Below are 17,114 nucleotides of genomic sequence, written 5' to 3'. Positions count from 1 at the left end.
GATGTTCTTTCTAACTACAGAACATCAATTACCATGTTGAATCATAAAAATAAAGACCAAACTAAAGATACACAATATTTTAGTGACCTGTAATATGATGTCAAGCAGTTCCTAATCTAGACCAAATTTCCTCAAACAACAAGGAACCATATGTTTCCTCCAAGGTAAACAGTACAATTTCTTTTTGTCAGAATATGGAATCGTCTTTCCTTTACCTTTTATATTTAAATCAGGCCCGTTTTTTTTTTTTTTTTTTTTTTTTGAGACAGAGTTTCACTCTTGTTACCCAGGCTGGAGTGCAATGGCACGATCTCGGCTCACCGCAACCTCCGCCTCCTGGGTTCAGGCAATTCTCCTGCCTCAGCCTCCCGAGTGACTGGGATTACAGGCACGCGCCACCATGCCCAGCTAATTTTTTGTATTTTTAGTAGAGACAAGGTTTCACCTTGTTGACCAGGATGGTCTCAATCTCTTGACCTCGTGATCCACCCGCCTCAGTTAAATTAGGTCTTAAATGGATATCACCAAGAATCCTGAGAGGGCCTATGGAAGGTAGCCCCTCTCTCTGTCTCACCTCAGGAGATGCACTCTGGGATGGCTCATTTGCCTCACTGTCACTGGAACTACTTTCACTCTCTGAGTCAGATCCAGAGCTGCTTTCAGATCCACTGTGGCTACTAGAATCATCCCTGGAGTTATCTGCTCCTTCACTATTATGGTGTGAAGGTTCAGAGTTACTAAAAGAGATGAAACATACAAATGTCCAAAGTTTATTTTACATTGCCAACAGGAAAACATCCAAATCTGACAACCAACTTTCTTGTTTTGTTTTGTTTTTCAAGACGGAGTCTCACTCTGTCACCCAGGTTGGAGTGCAGTGGCATGATCCTCAGCTCACTCCAACCTCCACCTCCCGGGTTCAAGCAATTCTTCTCTTAGCCTCCTGAGTAGCTGGGACAACAGGCACCTGCCACCATGCCCAGCTAATTTTTGTATTTTTAGTAGAGACAGAGTTTCACCATATTGGTCAATCGGGTCTCAAACTTCTGACCAAGGTGATATGCCTGCCCTGGCCTCTTGAAGTGCTGGAATTACAGGTGTCAGCCACCACACCCAGCCACAACTCTCTTTAAAATGTTTACTATTTGTTAGACTGTTATAATTTTATGAATCCTGAACTTCACTGTAAATGAAATGAATAATTCCTTTTAAAAGTTTCTGATGTGCTGCTTAGCTATTCTTACCTTTTAAAAACAGTTTGAGGTATAATATATAAACCACCTACTTTAAGTGTATAACTCAATTATTTTTAGTTAATTTACAGAGTTGTACAACCACTATCAAAACTGATATTTACTTATAAAGCAACTTATATCCCTACACTGTTATCAGGCTGATCCAACTCTTACCAATAAAAGAGTAAAGAAAAGGATGCTCACCTTCCAGGTGTGCTCCTTGGCATTGTCTTATCACAATCCTAAAATTAAAGCATAAGAAGGAATCTGTGAATGAATAAACAGTATTCTATTTGCTTAGTGTGAATATCTGAACTGAACAAAAAAAACTGGATTCTCTATGCAACAATGCTTAATTAACACTTATACTGTTTTTACCTAAATAGTAACTGAATTGCCAGTATAAGATCAAAAGCTTTGTTAATAGTTATTGCTGTCAATGATCTACTGCTTCATGAGTATGTTCTGATCCATAATAAATGTGAGGAAAACCCAATTAAAAAAAAATAAGAAAAAAATGGAGATCTAAATACAGAGAGGAAAACTACAACATTCCAGTGTCAGAAAGCTTATAAGAAGAAACTTATTTTAAGTAATAAATGCATTATTCAATTATCATTTTTATAAGATACAATGAAAATACTGTTTGAGACTGGCAAATAGTAGACATACCTGTTCCCCATCACTGTCTTCACTGCTGCTTAGTTTTAAGTCATCTTTTAACATACTAAGAGAAAAGGCAGAAAGGATTATTATTTTTGGAACAGTTTACATGGTATGCCAAAGTACTAAATTCTAGAAACTATCACTGTGGTAACCAAAAATTTAACCATAAAACAAAACACCCATAAGTCTTATTCTATCCGGTTTGATTCAGTCTCAAAATTGAGAATGGAGGAATTTAACTATCTCATAAGCTCTAACCTTCCCATGAATAAAATATTCACTTTTTCTAATTAAACAAAAGCAACTTTCTATAAACTCTCATATTCAGTTCTGTAATCTCTAACTTTTCCCCTAATCGTGCACACACATATTCATTATTAAAAATTAACACAGCCATACCCAACAATCCACTACAGAGATATAAGTCCTAAAAAGAAGGAAGACAAAATGAAAGCATCAAGCAATTCTTTCTTTGTACCCTATGTTCCACAAAGAGAGGTTAGCATAACTGTTGACAACTGGGTAAATGTGAAAACCAGCACAGTTTCCTAAGCCAAAGTTTTACTTCATAAATGCCTTGCTATGAAAGAAATTGCCCTCTATAAATAAAAATTTCAGGTAAAAGCCTTGGCTATATAGCAGCAATGACTATGCATATGTTTTTAAAACTCCTAAGTTCTGGCTGGGTGCAGTGGTTCACATCTATAATCCCAGCACTTAGGGAGGCTGAGGTGAGCAAATCACCTGAGGTCAGGAGTGAGACCAGCCTGGCCAAAATGGTAAAACCTCATCTCTACTGAAAATACAAAAATTAGCTGGGGGTGGTGGTGAATGCCTGTAATTCCAGCTACTCAGGAGATTGAGGTAGGAGAATCGCTTGAACCTGGGAGCTGGAGGTTGCAGTGAGCTGACATCCCATCACTGCGCTACAGCCTGGGCGACAGAGCAAGACTCTGTCTCAAAAACAAAATAAAAAATAAACCATCCAAGTTCCAGAATCACCCTTGAGCAAAATTCAAATCAATTAAAACACATACACAAATACTAAAAGCTAACAGTTTCTGGAATTTGTTTTTGAAAGTAAAATTAAAGCTGTAAAATCAAAACAATTAAACTTAAAATTTTCCACACAGCCCACAAAACATTCCTTGTCTTTTTACAGAGGAGGAAAAATTAATACGAAGCTTAGGGAGAACTAAAACTAGAAAAAGGTCTAATTTCTCATTACCAGTAATTCCATTACCTTTCTTAAAATTTTATGACTATCTCCAATCAGTGGGAAGGAAATCTTCTTTCCCTCTAATAACTACTTGTAATTTCCCCATCAAAGCTTAACCTACATTTCTGTATCTGACCCTAAGTTCAAAATATTACATATAAAAGATCACCTTGAAATGAAGTAACCAGATGATTTTTAAAACAGGCCCAATTAAATCGAACAGGAAAAAAGAGTTTTCTTTCAGGCAAGGGCTGAGTACATCTATCTCTATGACTGATTTTCCTCTAAGGAAATGTACTTACTCTGAATTCTCTCGGCCCTTATGATTTAATAATGGCAGCTCAATGAACTTGTTTACACATGTGAATATGTCAAAGCTTTTAGCAGACTACTCAAGGCCGTACACACACTTTTGTTCCCTTAGCAACCAAAGTGATAGGCACAAATATGTAAGTACAGAGCAGTTCTTTACATACAAATAAATATGGTAACAGAAATATAATTTGAATTTTTCAGTGGGGGGCGTTGCTTCTCGTGTTCATGTATTTTCATTCTTAGTTCTTATATTCAGTTGAAGTGCTGCCAGGCTAGGGTCATCACAGTAGTTTCTGACTGTGGCATAGAAAGCTGGCACTATAGTCACTGTTTCTTTAGAACTTTAATCACTGAGTTAACTTGCAGTCTCAGGAATTCATTTTTTAAGCTGGAATTTATTTTCATCCAATACATTACCCTGTTACATTTAAAAAAATATATTCCTGGATCTACCAACAAAATAAAAATAGGAAAACTTAAAGACAATTCAAACTACGTTTGTTACTTAATCTAGTGGTTAAATGAAGGGCTTGGCTTAAAGAAAAATCATGTCTTTTTCTATTTTATGACTTCTTTACTAAATACAAATTAGGAATATACACACAAAAACATACACATACAACTCTAAAATGAGAAAAAAAAATTATCTCAGAGCAGAGGCAGGCAAACTGTGACCACAAGCCAAATCCAACCTGCCACATTGTTATAAAGAGTGTGGCTGGAATATGGTCTACAGCTGCTTTAATATTACAGTGGCAGAGCTGGGCAGTTAAAACACAGACTATGTGGCTCTGAAAGCCTAAATATTTCACTAACTGACCCTTTACATAAAAGTTTGCATGCTCATGCCTTAAAAGATCAATATTTATTTTATTTTTTAATTTTGAGACCAAGTATCACTCTGTGGTCCAGGCTGGAGTAAAGCGGTGCAATCTCAGCTCCCTACAACCTCAGCCTTCCAAGTTGAAGTGATTCTCCTGCCTCAGCCTTCCAAGTAGCTGGGATTACAGGCACTCGCCACCAAGCCTGCCTAATTTTTTGTATTTTTAGTAGAGAAGGGGTTTCACCACAGTGGCCAGGCTCGTCTCGAATTCCTGACCTCATGTGATCCACCAGCCTTGGCCTGCCAAATGCTGGGATTACAGGCGTGAGCCACCTTGCCCAGCCTCAATATTTCTAAGTATTGTTAAAAATACCCAGATATGGCCGGGCGTGGTGGCTCACGCCTGTAATCCTAGCACTTTGGGAGGCCAAGGCGGGCGGATCACGACGTCAAGCGATCACGGCCATCCTGGCCAACACGATGAAACCCTGTCTCTACTAAAAATACAAAAATGAGCTGGGCTTGGTGACGTGCGCCCATAGTCCCAGCTACTTGGGTGGCTGAGTCAGGAGAAATGCTTGAACCCGGGAGGCAGAAGTTGCAGTGAGCCGAGATTGCGCCACTGCACTCCCACCTGGCGAAAGAGCGAGACTCCGTCTCCAAACAAACAAACAAACAAACAAATCTCAGATATTACAGGTAACTTTTATAAAAATGATAAACATGAAACTTATTAAGCAATAAACTTACGATTTAGACTGGTGCCCATTTGAAGTTTTAGAAGGATTATATCTTTCTGGAACAAAAACAATGACGTGAGCAACTAAAGTATGGCTATTTAGACTGTAAAATGTCTACATAAAATATCTACCCTCAAATAAATGTAAATCAAACAATGAAATATAGTTCTTCATCCACCAAACAGGTATCACCATCAAGCCCAATAATATGAGGTACTGGTGACTACAGGGGAAATAAGCATGCATTCATGTTGCCGGTAGGACTGTAAATGCACACTATCTTCTTGGAGGGCAATCTGGTAATATAATATAACTATACTGCTAACTAACTTAGTAATTCTAATATAAGGAATTACGTTACAGGTATAATCTTGAGAAACACACACAAACACACACACAGGGGAATGTTTTCATAGCACAGTGTGTAACAGCAAAAACTGGAAAAAAAAATGTCCATCAATATTTAAGGTGGAACTAAGAAATTGGATATAGAGATAAAGAAAGCATAATTTCCCAAAATACCTTATGACTAATATAAATCTACCTTAATTAAGAAGTTACTGTTCTTGGCAATAAATTATGATAAATAGTGAAATAAATTATGCCTGCTCGTTACCCAGGTTGGAGTGCAATGGCACAATCTTGGCTCACTGCAACCTCCGACTCGGGTTCAAGCGATTCTCCTGTCTTAGCCTCCCAAGTAGCTGGGATTACAGGCACCCGCTACCACACCTGGCTAATTTTTGTACTTTTAGTAGAGACGGGATTTCGACATATTGGCCAGGCTGATCTTGAACTGCTGACCTCATGATCTGCCCGCCTCGGCCTCCCAAAGTGCTGGGATTACAGGCGTGAGCCACCGTTCCCAGCCAGATACTTTCATATTATAACACAAGTATAAGGTTAAAAGAATGAGCTAGAGCTTTATGCTGATATAGAAATAGCTCTAAAACGAAGTGAAAAACACAAAGTAATAATGAGTAGAGGCAGCTTATAATCCCATTTGTGAACAGCTTTTGGGAAAGAGAATGGGAGAGGAGTAGAAGGACTAAATATTCTTAAAAGATGATGACTAGAAAAAAACAAGCCAAGAAAAAGGAAATAAAAAGAAGAGAGAAAAATGTAAATTTTCTGGCCTACATCTAGCTATTTTCTGCATATTAACAATGTCAGGTCCCTTTTTCCTGCAGCTACAACCTTTAAGGTGGAACTAAGAAACGAATATATTGATAAAGAAAAGCATACATCAAAAGAGGTATTCTTCTAGTTTTACCTCTGCATTAAGATCACTGGAGATAAAAAATCAAGGATCAAAAAGTCCCACATTTTCATTTCCTAAAATACCTTATGACTACTATAAATCTACCTTAATTAAGAAGTTACTGCTCTTGGCAAAAAGAATACCTATTTTGTTACCAAGGTATATGGTGACGCCCAAACATTTGCAATGGTTCCTGATCTTACCACTCTCAGTCTACACAACCACCATCTCTTGGGACCATATTTGAATTCCTTAAGACTATCTTCCCTAGAAGTTCTTCTGACAGGACAAAAGAGTAAGGGCAAAGGTGAGGGTATGCAGGCAGAAGACTTTCTACCCAGATCAGAAAACCAGGGAATAATAAACAAGGAATGTACAGATATAAGAAGAAAAGAGCCATGGTCAGCTAAATAAAATGACACCTTCCTGTATGGCATTTTACCATCATAGAACCAAGCATCTTCATGAAGAAAGTTAAAAGAAAGAATGACTCTTGAGTTTACAAGGTGCCCATCAAATTGTATTTACTAACTATTAGTTCAAATACTTAACAAAAGTAGTGTATATTGATCTCCAATGACCTACAGTTCTTGAATTTTTTAAAGCATAACAATTTTTCAGCTCAACCCATTACTACTCATTAGATCATAAAAATTAGGATATGAGGGCATGTGGCTCATGCCATTAATCCCAACATTTTAGGAGGCGAGGTGGGTGGATCACTTGAGCTCAGGAGTTTGAGACCAGCCTGAGCGACACAGTGAGACTCTATCTCTATGAAAAATTTAAAAAATCAGCCAGGCATAGTGGCATGTTCCCAAAGTCCCAGCTACTCAGAAGGATGAGGCAGGAGGATCACTTGAGCCCTGGAGATGGAGGCTGCAGTGAGCTACAACCACACCACTACATTCCAGAAAAAAAAAAAAGAAAGGTGGGGAGAAGAGAAGATGGCGCTGTAGGAGCAACTAAGGATTGCAGCTCCCAGTGAAATCGCAGAGGGTTAATGGATGGCATATTTCCAGATGGATCTTTATTGCCCACAGACCAGGAGATTCCCAGGTGTAGGAGCCCCACGGGTCGCCAGCGCAGCTGTTTTGGCCGGCGCTGCAGCGCGGCAGCACTCCGTACAAAATACACTGGTCTGGTTGCCCTGCTAAACCAGCAATTGAAGATCTGGGAAGGCAGATTAGCACATACATCTGATTAAATGGGACTTAAACATAAAGCCAGGCCAGGAGATTCCCAGGCAGCGATGTTGTTTCAGCCGGCGCAGTGGGTCGCCACACAGGACATCACACAGATCCCAGCGCCCTTTCAGCAGGCGACTGGAACACCTGGGAGAGAGTCAACTGTTCAACTTAAAAAAGGGCTCTGAGGCAGGGAGCCAGGTGATCAGGCTTGGTGGGTCCCAACCCCGCAAAAACAAACAAACAAAAAAAACTGCAATTGGAAACCCTTGGGGTTGAGAGTTTCACGGCAAGTACAGCTGAACCCAGGACAGTGCAGCTCGGTGTGGGAGGGGTGTCCACCATTACGGAGGCACTCCACCCCTACAGAGGTACTGTGCCAGTGCTGATGCAGCCTGCCATTGCCAAGGCAACCCACCAAAACAGAAAGAGTCCGCCATTACAGAGGCAGGCCACCATTGCCACGGCAGTTCGAACCACACCCATATAAACAGGACTGCAGGGAATTACACACGGCAGCAGGGCGGAGCCCACGGCAGCAGGGCAGACCCCAGAGCAGCTCAGTATAGCCTCTGCAGGCAGGCAGTGACTAGACTGCCTCCTTGCAGGGCAGGACAGTGCTAAGAATACTCATAAATAAAGCCCTAACTCCCTGGGACAGAGCACCTGAGGAGAAAAAAAGGGGTTTTATGAGTTCTGCTGCAGCAGACTTAAATGGACCTGCCCAGCAGCTCTGAATGAACAGTGGAGCTCACAGCTAAGCATCTGAGCTCCTATAAAGTACAGACTATCTCCTCAAGTAGCTCCCTGACCCCACTATATCCAAAGAGTCACCTCACAAAGGACTGATCAGACTGACATTTGGCGGTCATCATTCTGCGACAAAGATAGCAGAAGAAAAAACTGGTAGCAACCCTTACTGTTCCGCAGCTGCTACAGGTGTTTCCCAGGCAAGCAGGGCCTGGAGTGGACCTCAGCAGTCCTAGAGCAGAGGGTTCAGACTGTTAGAAGGAAAACTATGAAACAGAAATACTTCATCATCAACAATCTGGACGTCTACTCAGAGACCCAATTGGAAAATCAGCAACTACTCAGACAACAGGTGGATAAATCCACTAAGATGGGAAGAAACCAGCATAAAAAAAGAGGAAAACACGCGAAACCAGAACACCTTGCCTCCTACAAGGGACCACAACTCCTCACCAGCAAGGGAACAAACCTGGACAGAGAATGAGTGTGATAAAATGACAGAGTCAGACTTCAGAAGGTGGGTAATGAGAAACTTCCGTGAGCTAAAGAACAGAAACTAAGAACCTTGAAAAAGATTTGAGGAAATGATAACAACAATGGACAGCTAAGGAGGAATATCAGTGAATTGATGGAGCTGAAAAACACAACACGAGAACTTCGCAAAGCATGCACAAGTTTCAACAGCTGAATTGACTAAACAGAAGAAAGGATATCAGAGGTCGAAGATAAACTCAATGAAATAAAATGAGAAGGCAAGATAAGAGAAAAAAGTGAAAAAAGAAATGAACAAAATCTCCAAGAAATATGGGACTATGTGAAGAGACCTATTCTACGTTTGATAGGTGTACCTGAATGTGACGAAGAGAATGAAGCCAAGCTGGAAAATACTCTTCAGGATATTATCCAGGAAAATTTCCCCAACCTACCAAGGCAGGCCAATATTTAAGTCCAGGAAATACAGAGAACACCACAAAGATACTCTGCAAGAAGAGCAACCCCAAGGCACATAATCGTCAGATTCACCAGGGTTGAAATGAAGGAGAAAATGCTAAGGGCAGCCAGAGAGAAAGGTTGGGTCACCCACAAAGGGAAGCCCATCAGACGCACAGCAGATCTCTCGGCAGAAACCCTACAAGCCAGAAGAGAGTGGGGGCCAATATTCAACATCCTTAAAGAAAAAAACTTTCAACCCAGAATTTCATATCCAGCCAAACTATGCTTCATAAGTGAAGGAAAAATAAAATCCTTTGCGAACAAGCAAGTACTCAGAGATTTTTGTCACCACCAGGCCTGCGTTAGAAGAGCTCCTGAAAGAGGCACTACACATAGAAAGAAACAACCAGTACCAGCCACTCCAAAAACATACCAAATGTTAAAGAGTATCAACAAAATGAAGAATCTGCATCAACTAATGGTCAAAACAGCCAGCTAGCATCAAAATGGTAGGATCAAATTAACACATAACAATATTAACCCTAAATGTAAATGGGCTAAATGGACCAATCAAAAGACACAGACTGGCAAATTGGATAAAAAGCCAAAACCCATCGGTGTGCTGTATCCAGGAAACCCATCTCACAAGCAAGGACACACAAAGGCTCAAAATAAAGGGATGGAGGAAGATTTACCAAGCAAATGTAGAGCAAAAAAAAGCAGAAGTTGCAATTCTAGTCTCTGATAAAATAGACTTTAAAGCAACAAAGATCAAAAGAGACAAAGAAGGACATTACATAATGGTAAAAGGACCGATACAACAAGAAGAGCTAATGATTCTAAATATATAGGGACCCAATACAGGAGCACCCAGATATATAAGGCAAGTTCTTAACGACTTACAAAAAGACTTACACTCCCACGCAATAATAGTGAGAGACTTTAACACTCCACTGTCAGTATTAGATAGATCAACCAGACAGAAAATTAACAAGGATATCCAGGACTTGAACTTAGACCTGGAACAAGCAAACCTGATAGACATCTACAGAACTCTCCACCCCAAATCCACAGAATATACATTCTTCTCAGCACCACATCACACCTACTCTAAAATTGACCACATACTTGGAAGTAAATCACTCCTCAGCAAATGCAAAACAACTGAAATCATAACAAACAGTCTCTCAGACCATAGTGCAATCAAGTTAGAATTCAGAATTCAGAAACTAACTCAGAACCACACAGCTTCATGGAAACGGAACAACCGGCTCTTGAATGTTGACTGGATAAACAATGAAATGAAGGCAGAAATAAAGAAGTTCTTCGAAACCAACGAGAATGAAGACACAACATACCAGAATCTCTGGGACACATTGAAAGCAGTCTCTAGAGGAAAATATATAGCAATAAGTGCCCACATGAGAACAGTGGAGAGATCCAAAACTGACACCCTATTGTCAAAACTGAAAGAGCTAGAGGATCAAGATAAAAAAAACTCAAAACCTAGCAGAAGACAAGAAATAACTAAGATCAGAGTAGAACTGAAGGAAATAGAGACATGAAAAACCCTTCAAAAAAAATCAATAAATCCAAGAGCTGGTTTTTCGAAAAGATCAACAAAATAGACCAGTAGCCAGATTAATAAAAAAGAAAAGAGAGAATAACCAAATAGATGCAATAAAAAACAATAAAGGGGAAATCACCACAGATTCCACAGAAATTCTAACCATCATCAGAGAATATTACAAACAACTCTATGCACATAAACCAGTAAACCTGGAAGAAATGGATAAATTCCTGGACACTTGTGTCCTCCCAAGCCTAAACCAGGAAGAAGTCGAAACCATGAATAGCCCAATAACAAGATCTGAAATTGAGCCAGCAAATAAGAGCCTACCACAAAAAAAAAGCCCGGATCCAGATGGGTTCACAGCCAAACTCTACCAGACACACAAAGAGGAATTGTTACCATTCCTTCTGAAACTATTCCAAATAATCCAAAAAGAGGGAATCCTTCCCAAATCATTTTATGAGACCAACATCATCCTGATACTAAAACCCGGCAGAAACGCAACAAGAAAAGAAAACTTCAGGCCAATATCCATGATGAACACAGATGCAAAAATCTTCAATAAAATACTGGCAAGCCGATTGCAACAGCACATCAAAAAGCTTATCCACCATGATCAAGTAGGATTCATCCCGGGGATGCAAGGCTGGTTCAACATATGCAAGTCTATAAACGTAATTCACCACATAAACAGAATCAAAAACAAAAACCATGTGATTATCTCAATTGACACAGAGAAGGCATTTGACAAAATACAACAGCCCTTTATGCTAAAAACCCTCAATAAACTCAGTATTGATGGAATGTATCTCAAAATAACAAAAGCTATTTATGACAAACCAACAGCCAATATCATACCAAATGGGCAAAAACTGGAAGCATTCCCTTTGAAATCCGGCATTAGAGAAGAATGCGCTCTCTCACCACTCCTATTCAATATAGTACTGGAAGTTCTAGCCAGAGCAATCAGGCAAGAAAAAGAAATAAAGGGTATTCGAATAGGAAAGGTGGAAGCCAAATTGTCTCTATTTGCAGACGACATGATAGTATACCTAGAAGACCCCATCGTCTCAGCCCAAAATCTCCTGAAACTGATAAGCAACTTCAGCAAAGTCTCAGGATATAAAATCAATGTGCAAAAATCACAGGCATTCCTATACACCAATAACAGACTTAAAGAGAGCCCAATCAAGAACAAACTGCCATTCACAATTGCTACAAAGAGAATAAAATACCTAGGAATACAACTAACAAGGAACGTAAAGGATCTCTTCACAGAGAACTACAAACCACTGCTCAACGAAATAAGAGAGGACACAAACAGATGGAGAAATATTCCACGTTCATGGTTAGGAAGAATCAATATCGTGAAAATGGCCTTACTTCCCAAAGTAATATACAGATTCAACGCTATCTCCATCAAGCTACCAATGACCTTCTTCACAGAACTGGAAAAAAACCACCTTAAACTTCATATGGAACCAAAAGAGAGCCTGCGTAGCCAAGTGAATTCTATGTAAAAAGAACACAGTGGGAGGCATCACACTACTGGACTTCAAACTATACTACAAGGCTACAGTAATCAAAACAGCATGGTACTGGTACCAAAACAGAGATATAGACCAATGGAACAGAACAGAGGCATCGGAGGGAACACAACATATCTACAACCGTACAATCTCAGATAAACCTGACAAAAACAAGCAATGGGGAAAGGATTCCCTGTTTAATAAATGGTGTTGGGAAAACTGGCTAGTCATGTGCAGAAAGCAGAAACTGAATCCCTTTCTGACACCTTACACTAAAATTAACTCCAGATGGATTAAAGACTTAAACATAAGACCTGGCACCATAAAAACCCTAGAAGAAAATCCAGGCAAAACCATTCAGGACATAGGAGTAGGAAAGGACTTCATGACCAAAACACCAAAAACATTGGCAACAAAAGCCAAAATAGACAAATGGGACCTAATGAAACCCCACAGCTTCTGCACGGCAAAAGAAACAGTCATTAGAGTGAATGCGCAACCAACAGAATGGGAAAAAAATTTTTGCAATTTGCCCATCTGACAAAGGGCTGATAACCAGAATTTACAAAGAACTAAAACAGATTTACAAGAAAAAAGCAAAAAAGCCCATTCAAAAATGGGCAAAGGATATGAACAGACACTTTACAAAAGAAGACATACATGAGGCCAACAAACATATGAAAAAATGCTCATCATCACTGGCCGTTAGAGAAAGGCAAATCAAAACTACATTGAGATACCATCTCACGCCAGTTAGCATGGCGATCATTAAAAAATCTGGAGACAACAGATGCTGGAGAGGATGTGGAGAAATAGGAACACTTTTACACTGCTGGTGGGAGTGTAAATTAGTTCAACCATTGTAGAAGACAGTGTGGCCATTCCTCAAGGACCTAGAAATAGAAATTCCATTTGACCCAGCAATCCCATTACTGGGTATATATCCAAAGGACTATAAATCATTCTACTATAAGGACACATGCACACGAATGTTCATTGCAGCACTGTTTACAATACCAAAGACCTGGAACCAACCCAAATGCCCATTGATGATAAGACTGGACTGGGAAAAGGTGGCACATATACACCATGGAATATTATGCAGCAATCAAAAACGTTGAGTTCGTGTCCATTGTAGGGACATGGATGAATCTGGAGAACATCATTCTCAGCAAACTGACACAAGAACAGAAAATGAAATACCGCACGTTCTCACTCATAGACGGGTGATGAACAATGAGAACACATGGACACAGGGAGGGGAGCACTACACACTGGGGTCTGTTGGGGGGAATATGGGAGGGACAGCGGTGGGGGAGTTGGGGAGTGATAGCATTGAGAGAAATGCCAGATGTGGGTGAAGGGGAGGAAGACAGCAAATCAAACTGCCACGTGTGTACCTATGCAACTATCTTGCATGTTCTGCACATGTACCCCAAAACCTAAAATTCAATAAAAAATAATAATAAAGAAAGAAAGAAATTAAAACCTGTTAAATTCAGAAACATGCTGGATAATTTTAAAAGTTGGAACAGCTATGAAGATGTAAAACCATGCTTCATTTGGGAAAAATAAAAGTTCCTAATAAGAAAAAAAAAAAAGAAAGTAAAAGAAAAATGAAAAAAGATATGACATGTAAAGTTACTATTAACATTATATATGGTATGACCATGAAAACTGAAAGTTCAATAAATAGCTTAATTTGAAAAACCAAGAGGGAAAGAAATACTCACTTTGTTCTCCAGGGCCAAAATTGGACTGCTGAGAATCCTAAGAAAAACGAACATAGTATTATACAAAGTGACACTAAAAGAGAAAGGTTAATTCATGAAGAATGCTTAAATTACATAAAAACACTTCAAGTACTTGAAAAAGCACAGAAAGAATATAATGATCCTGTCTGATCAGCTTTGGCAATTTTGTGATCAATAACGGATTTTCCCAGAGATTAATACAAAAAGAATTAAGTAACTAATAATCTTTATCATTCAATTATTTCAGCAGCATCCATTGTAGTCATATCCTTATTTGGAGCCCTTTAGAAAGTAAATTCAATTTAAAATTCTTGCTTTTAAGAAAACATTTTATTTAAAACTAAAAGTAATACTGAAGACAGTGTACTAGGTGAAAACAGCAGCATAACCTTTATTCATTAAAAGCATACCACCTTTTTGGGACACCGAGGTGGGCAGATCACGAGGTCAGGAGATCAAGACCATTCTGGCCGATATGGTGAAACCCGAGCTCTACTAAAAAATACAAAAATTAGCTGGGTATGGTGGCACGTGGCTGTAGTCCCAGCTTACTCAGGAGGCTGAGGCAGAAGAATCACTTGAACCCAGGAAGTGGAGGTTACAGTGAGCCGAGATCATGCCACTGCGCTCCAGCCTGGCGACAGAGCAAGACTCCATCTCAAAAAACAAACAAACAAACAAAAAACCCACCACTTTTATAGACTAAAAAACCCCATATGAATATTTCCTTATCATTTTACTACCTCCTTCTCCCTGCTCCCAATATTTTATACACATTAGCAACTTGAAGAAGAGATGGTCATATACTTCCATGTAAGCCCTATAACAGCATAGTGGCTGGCACTCAGGAAGCACCAATAGCAAGAAACCAAAATATCACCCTCAGTAAAACATGGCTTTCCAAACTCAATTTTCATGACCAGAACAGCTGTTCCATATGTACAAATTATGCATTTCTCAAAATTAAGTCTGGGTAAAAGATGTAGCACTAAAATTACACAAATATTCCTAAAAGCCTACTTAAAAACAAGCATAATCTTCTTTTAGTTACAGAATTGTCTGTGAAAGAACAATCCAACTAATAAGAAAGCTAAAATATAGTTCTGCTGTTAAAAAACATTAAAAACTTATTTCTACAGTCAACTGATTTTCCAAGAGGATGCCAAGACCATTACATGGCATCCTCTTAATACTGCTGGGAAAACTGAATAGCCGTAGGCAAAATAAAGCTGGGACTTTATATCATACCATATAAAAAAACTAATTCAAAATGGACCAAAGACCTGTAAATGTAAAAGCTAGGGCTATAAAATCCTTAGAAGAAAACAGTGCCAAATCGAAATGACCTGGGATTTGGCAAGAAAAACTGGACTTAATTAAAATTAAGAACTTCTGTGCTTCAAATGATGCTATCAAAAAAGTGAAATGACAGAATGAGAGAAAATATTTGCAAATGATATCTCTGATAAGGGGCTAGTATCCACAGTATCCTTGCAATTCAATAATAAGACAATCCAATTAAAAAGCAGGAAAAGATCCGGAATAAACATTTACCCAAGGAAGACATGTAAATGGCCAATAAGCAGATGAAAAGATGTCTCACACTTGTCATCAGGGAAATACAAATCAAACCTACAAAGAGATTTCACTTCACACCCACTAGGATGACTAGAATCAAAAAGACAGATGTAACAAATGTTGACAAAGATGTGGAAAAATCAGAACCCTGGTGAGAATGTGAAATGGTGCAGCTACTTTGGAAACATTCTGGCAGTTCCTCAAATAATTTAACAGTTACCAGACAACCCAGACATTCCACTCTTAGGTATATAACCAAACAAAATGTAAACATATGTCCACACAAACACTTCTACATAAGTGTTTATAGCAACATTATTCATAATAGTCAAAAACGTGGAAACAACTCAAATGCCCAACAGCTGAAGAATGTATGAACAAAATGTGACATACATCCATATACTGGAATTGTATCTGGCCATAAAAAGGAATGAAGTACTGTTACATGCTACAACTTAGATGAATCTTGAAAACATAATGTTAAGTGAAAAAATCCAGTCACAAAAGACCACATGCTACATTATCCTATTTATATAAAATGTTTACAACAGGGAAATCTATAGAGATAGAGTAGATTAGTTGTTGCTTAAGGGTGGGAAGGAGGATAAAGGGAAAGAGGGATAACAGCTAAAGGTACAGTTTCTTTTGATGATTAACAAATAAACTCAAAACTACTGAACTCTACACTTGAAGCAGGTGAATCACATGGTAAGTGAATTGCATCTCAGTACTGCTGTTAAAAAACTGTAACTAGAGCAGTAGGCAAGAGGTCACTTTTGTGACTTTTCTGTTTAAAATGACAATTCCGTGCTCACTTCAGCAGCACATATACTAAAATTGGAACAATACAGAGAAGATTAGTGAAGCGTTCTATACAGTGAAGCATTCCATATTTCTTTTTGCAGATGACATGATAGTATATCTAGAAGACCCCATCGTCTCAGCCCAAAATCTCCTGAAACTGATAAGCAACTTCAGCAAAGTCTCAGGATACAAAATCAATGTGCAAAAATCACAAGCATTCCTATACACCAATAACAGACTTAAAGAGAGCCCAATCAAGAACAAACTGCCATTCACAATTGCTACAAAGAGAATAAAATACCTAGGAATACAACTAACAAGGAACGTAAAGGACCTCTTCAAGGAGAACTACAAACCACTGCTCAACGAAGTAAGAGAGGACACAAACAGATGGAGAAACATTCCATGTTCATGGTTAGGAAGAATCAATATCGTGAAAATGGCCATACTGCCCAAAGTAATTTACAGATTCAATGCTATCCCCATCAAGCTACCAATGACCTTCTTCACAGAACTGGAAAAGACCACCTTAAACTTCATATGGAACCAAAAGAGAGTCCACATAGCCAAGTCAATTCTAAGCAAAAAGAACACAGCAGGAGGCATCACACTACCGGACTTCAAACTATACTACAAGGCTACAGTAATCAAAATAGCATGTACTGGTACCAAAACAGAGATATAGACCAACGGAACAGAACAGAGGCCTTGGAGGCAATGCCACACATCTACAACCATCTGATCTTT

The 17,114-nt window shown here is 39.1% G+C and overlaps 1 protein-coding gene and 1 pseudogene across 6 annotated transcripts in view; one reads left to right on the top strand and one right to left on the bottom strand.

Moving 5' to 3' along the window:
• AFF4 (ALF transcription elongation factor 4) overlaps window positions 1–17,114 on the bottom strand; it is a 122,698-nt gene that overhangs the window by 23,274 nt on the left and 82,310 nt on the right. For all 6 annotated transcript variants that reach the window (XM_078364840.1, XM_078364838.1, XM_078364841.1 and 3 more), the window contains 5 exons: window positions 13,965–14,001; window positions 5,009–5,054; window positions 1,908–1,962; window positions 1,440–1,477; window positions 575–737 (listed from right to left, as the gene is read on the bottom strand). In XM_078364840.1, the coding sequence (XP_078220966.1) occupies window positions 575–737; window positions 1,440–1,477; window positions 1,908–1,962; window positions 5,009–5,054; window positions 13,965–14,001 (339 nt within the window). The remainder of the gene's footprint in view (window positions 1–574; window positions 738–1,439; window positions 1,478–1,907; window positions 1,963–5,008; window positions 5,055–13,964; window positions 14,002–17,114) is intronic.
• LOC118151899 (U6 spliceosomal RNA) lies at window positions 16,371–16,460 on the top strand (annotated as a pseudogene).

The sequence above is a fragment of the Callithrix jacchus genome, chromosome 2 (assembly GCF_049354715.1).
Source record: "Callithrix jacchus isolate 240 chromosome 2, calJac240_pri, whole genome shotgun sequence".
Taxonomy (NCBI): Eukaryota; Metazoa; Chordata; class Mammalia; order Primates; family Cebidae; genus Callithrix; species Callithrix jacchus.
Note: the sequence above shows the minus strand (reverse complement) of the source record. Positions and strands in the feature narration are given on the sequence as shown.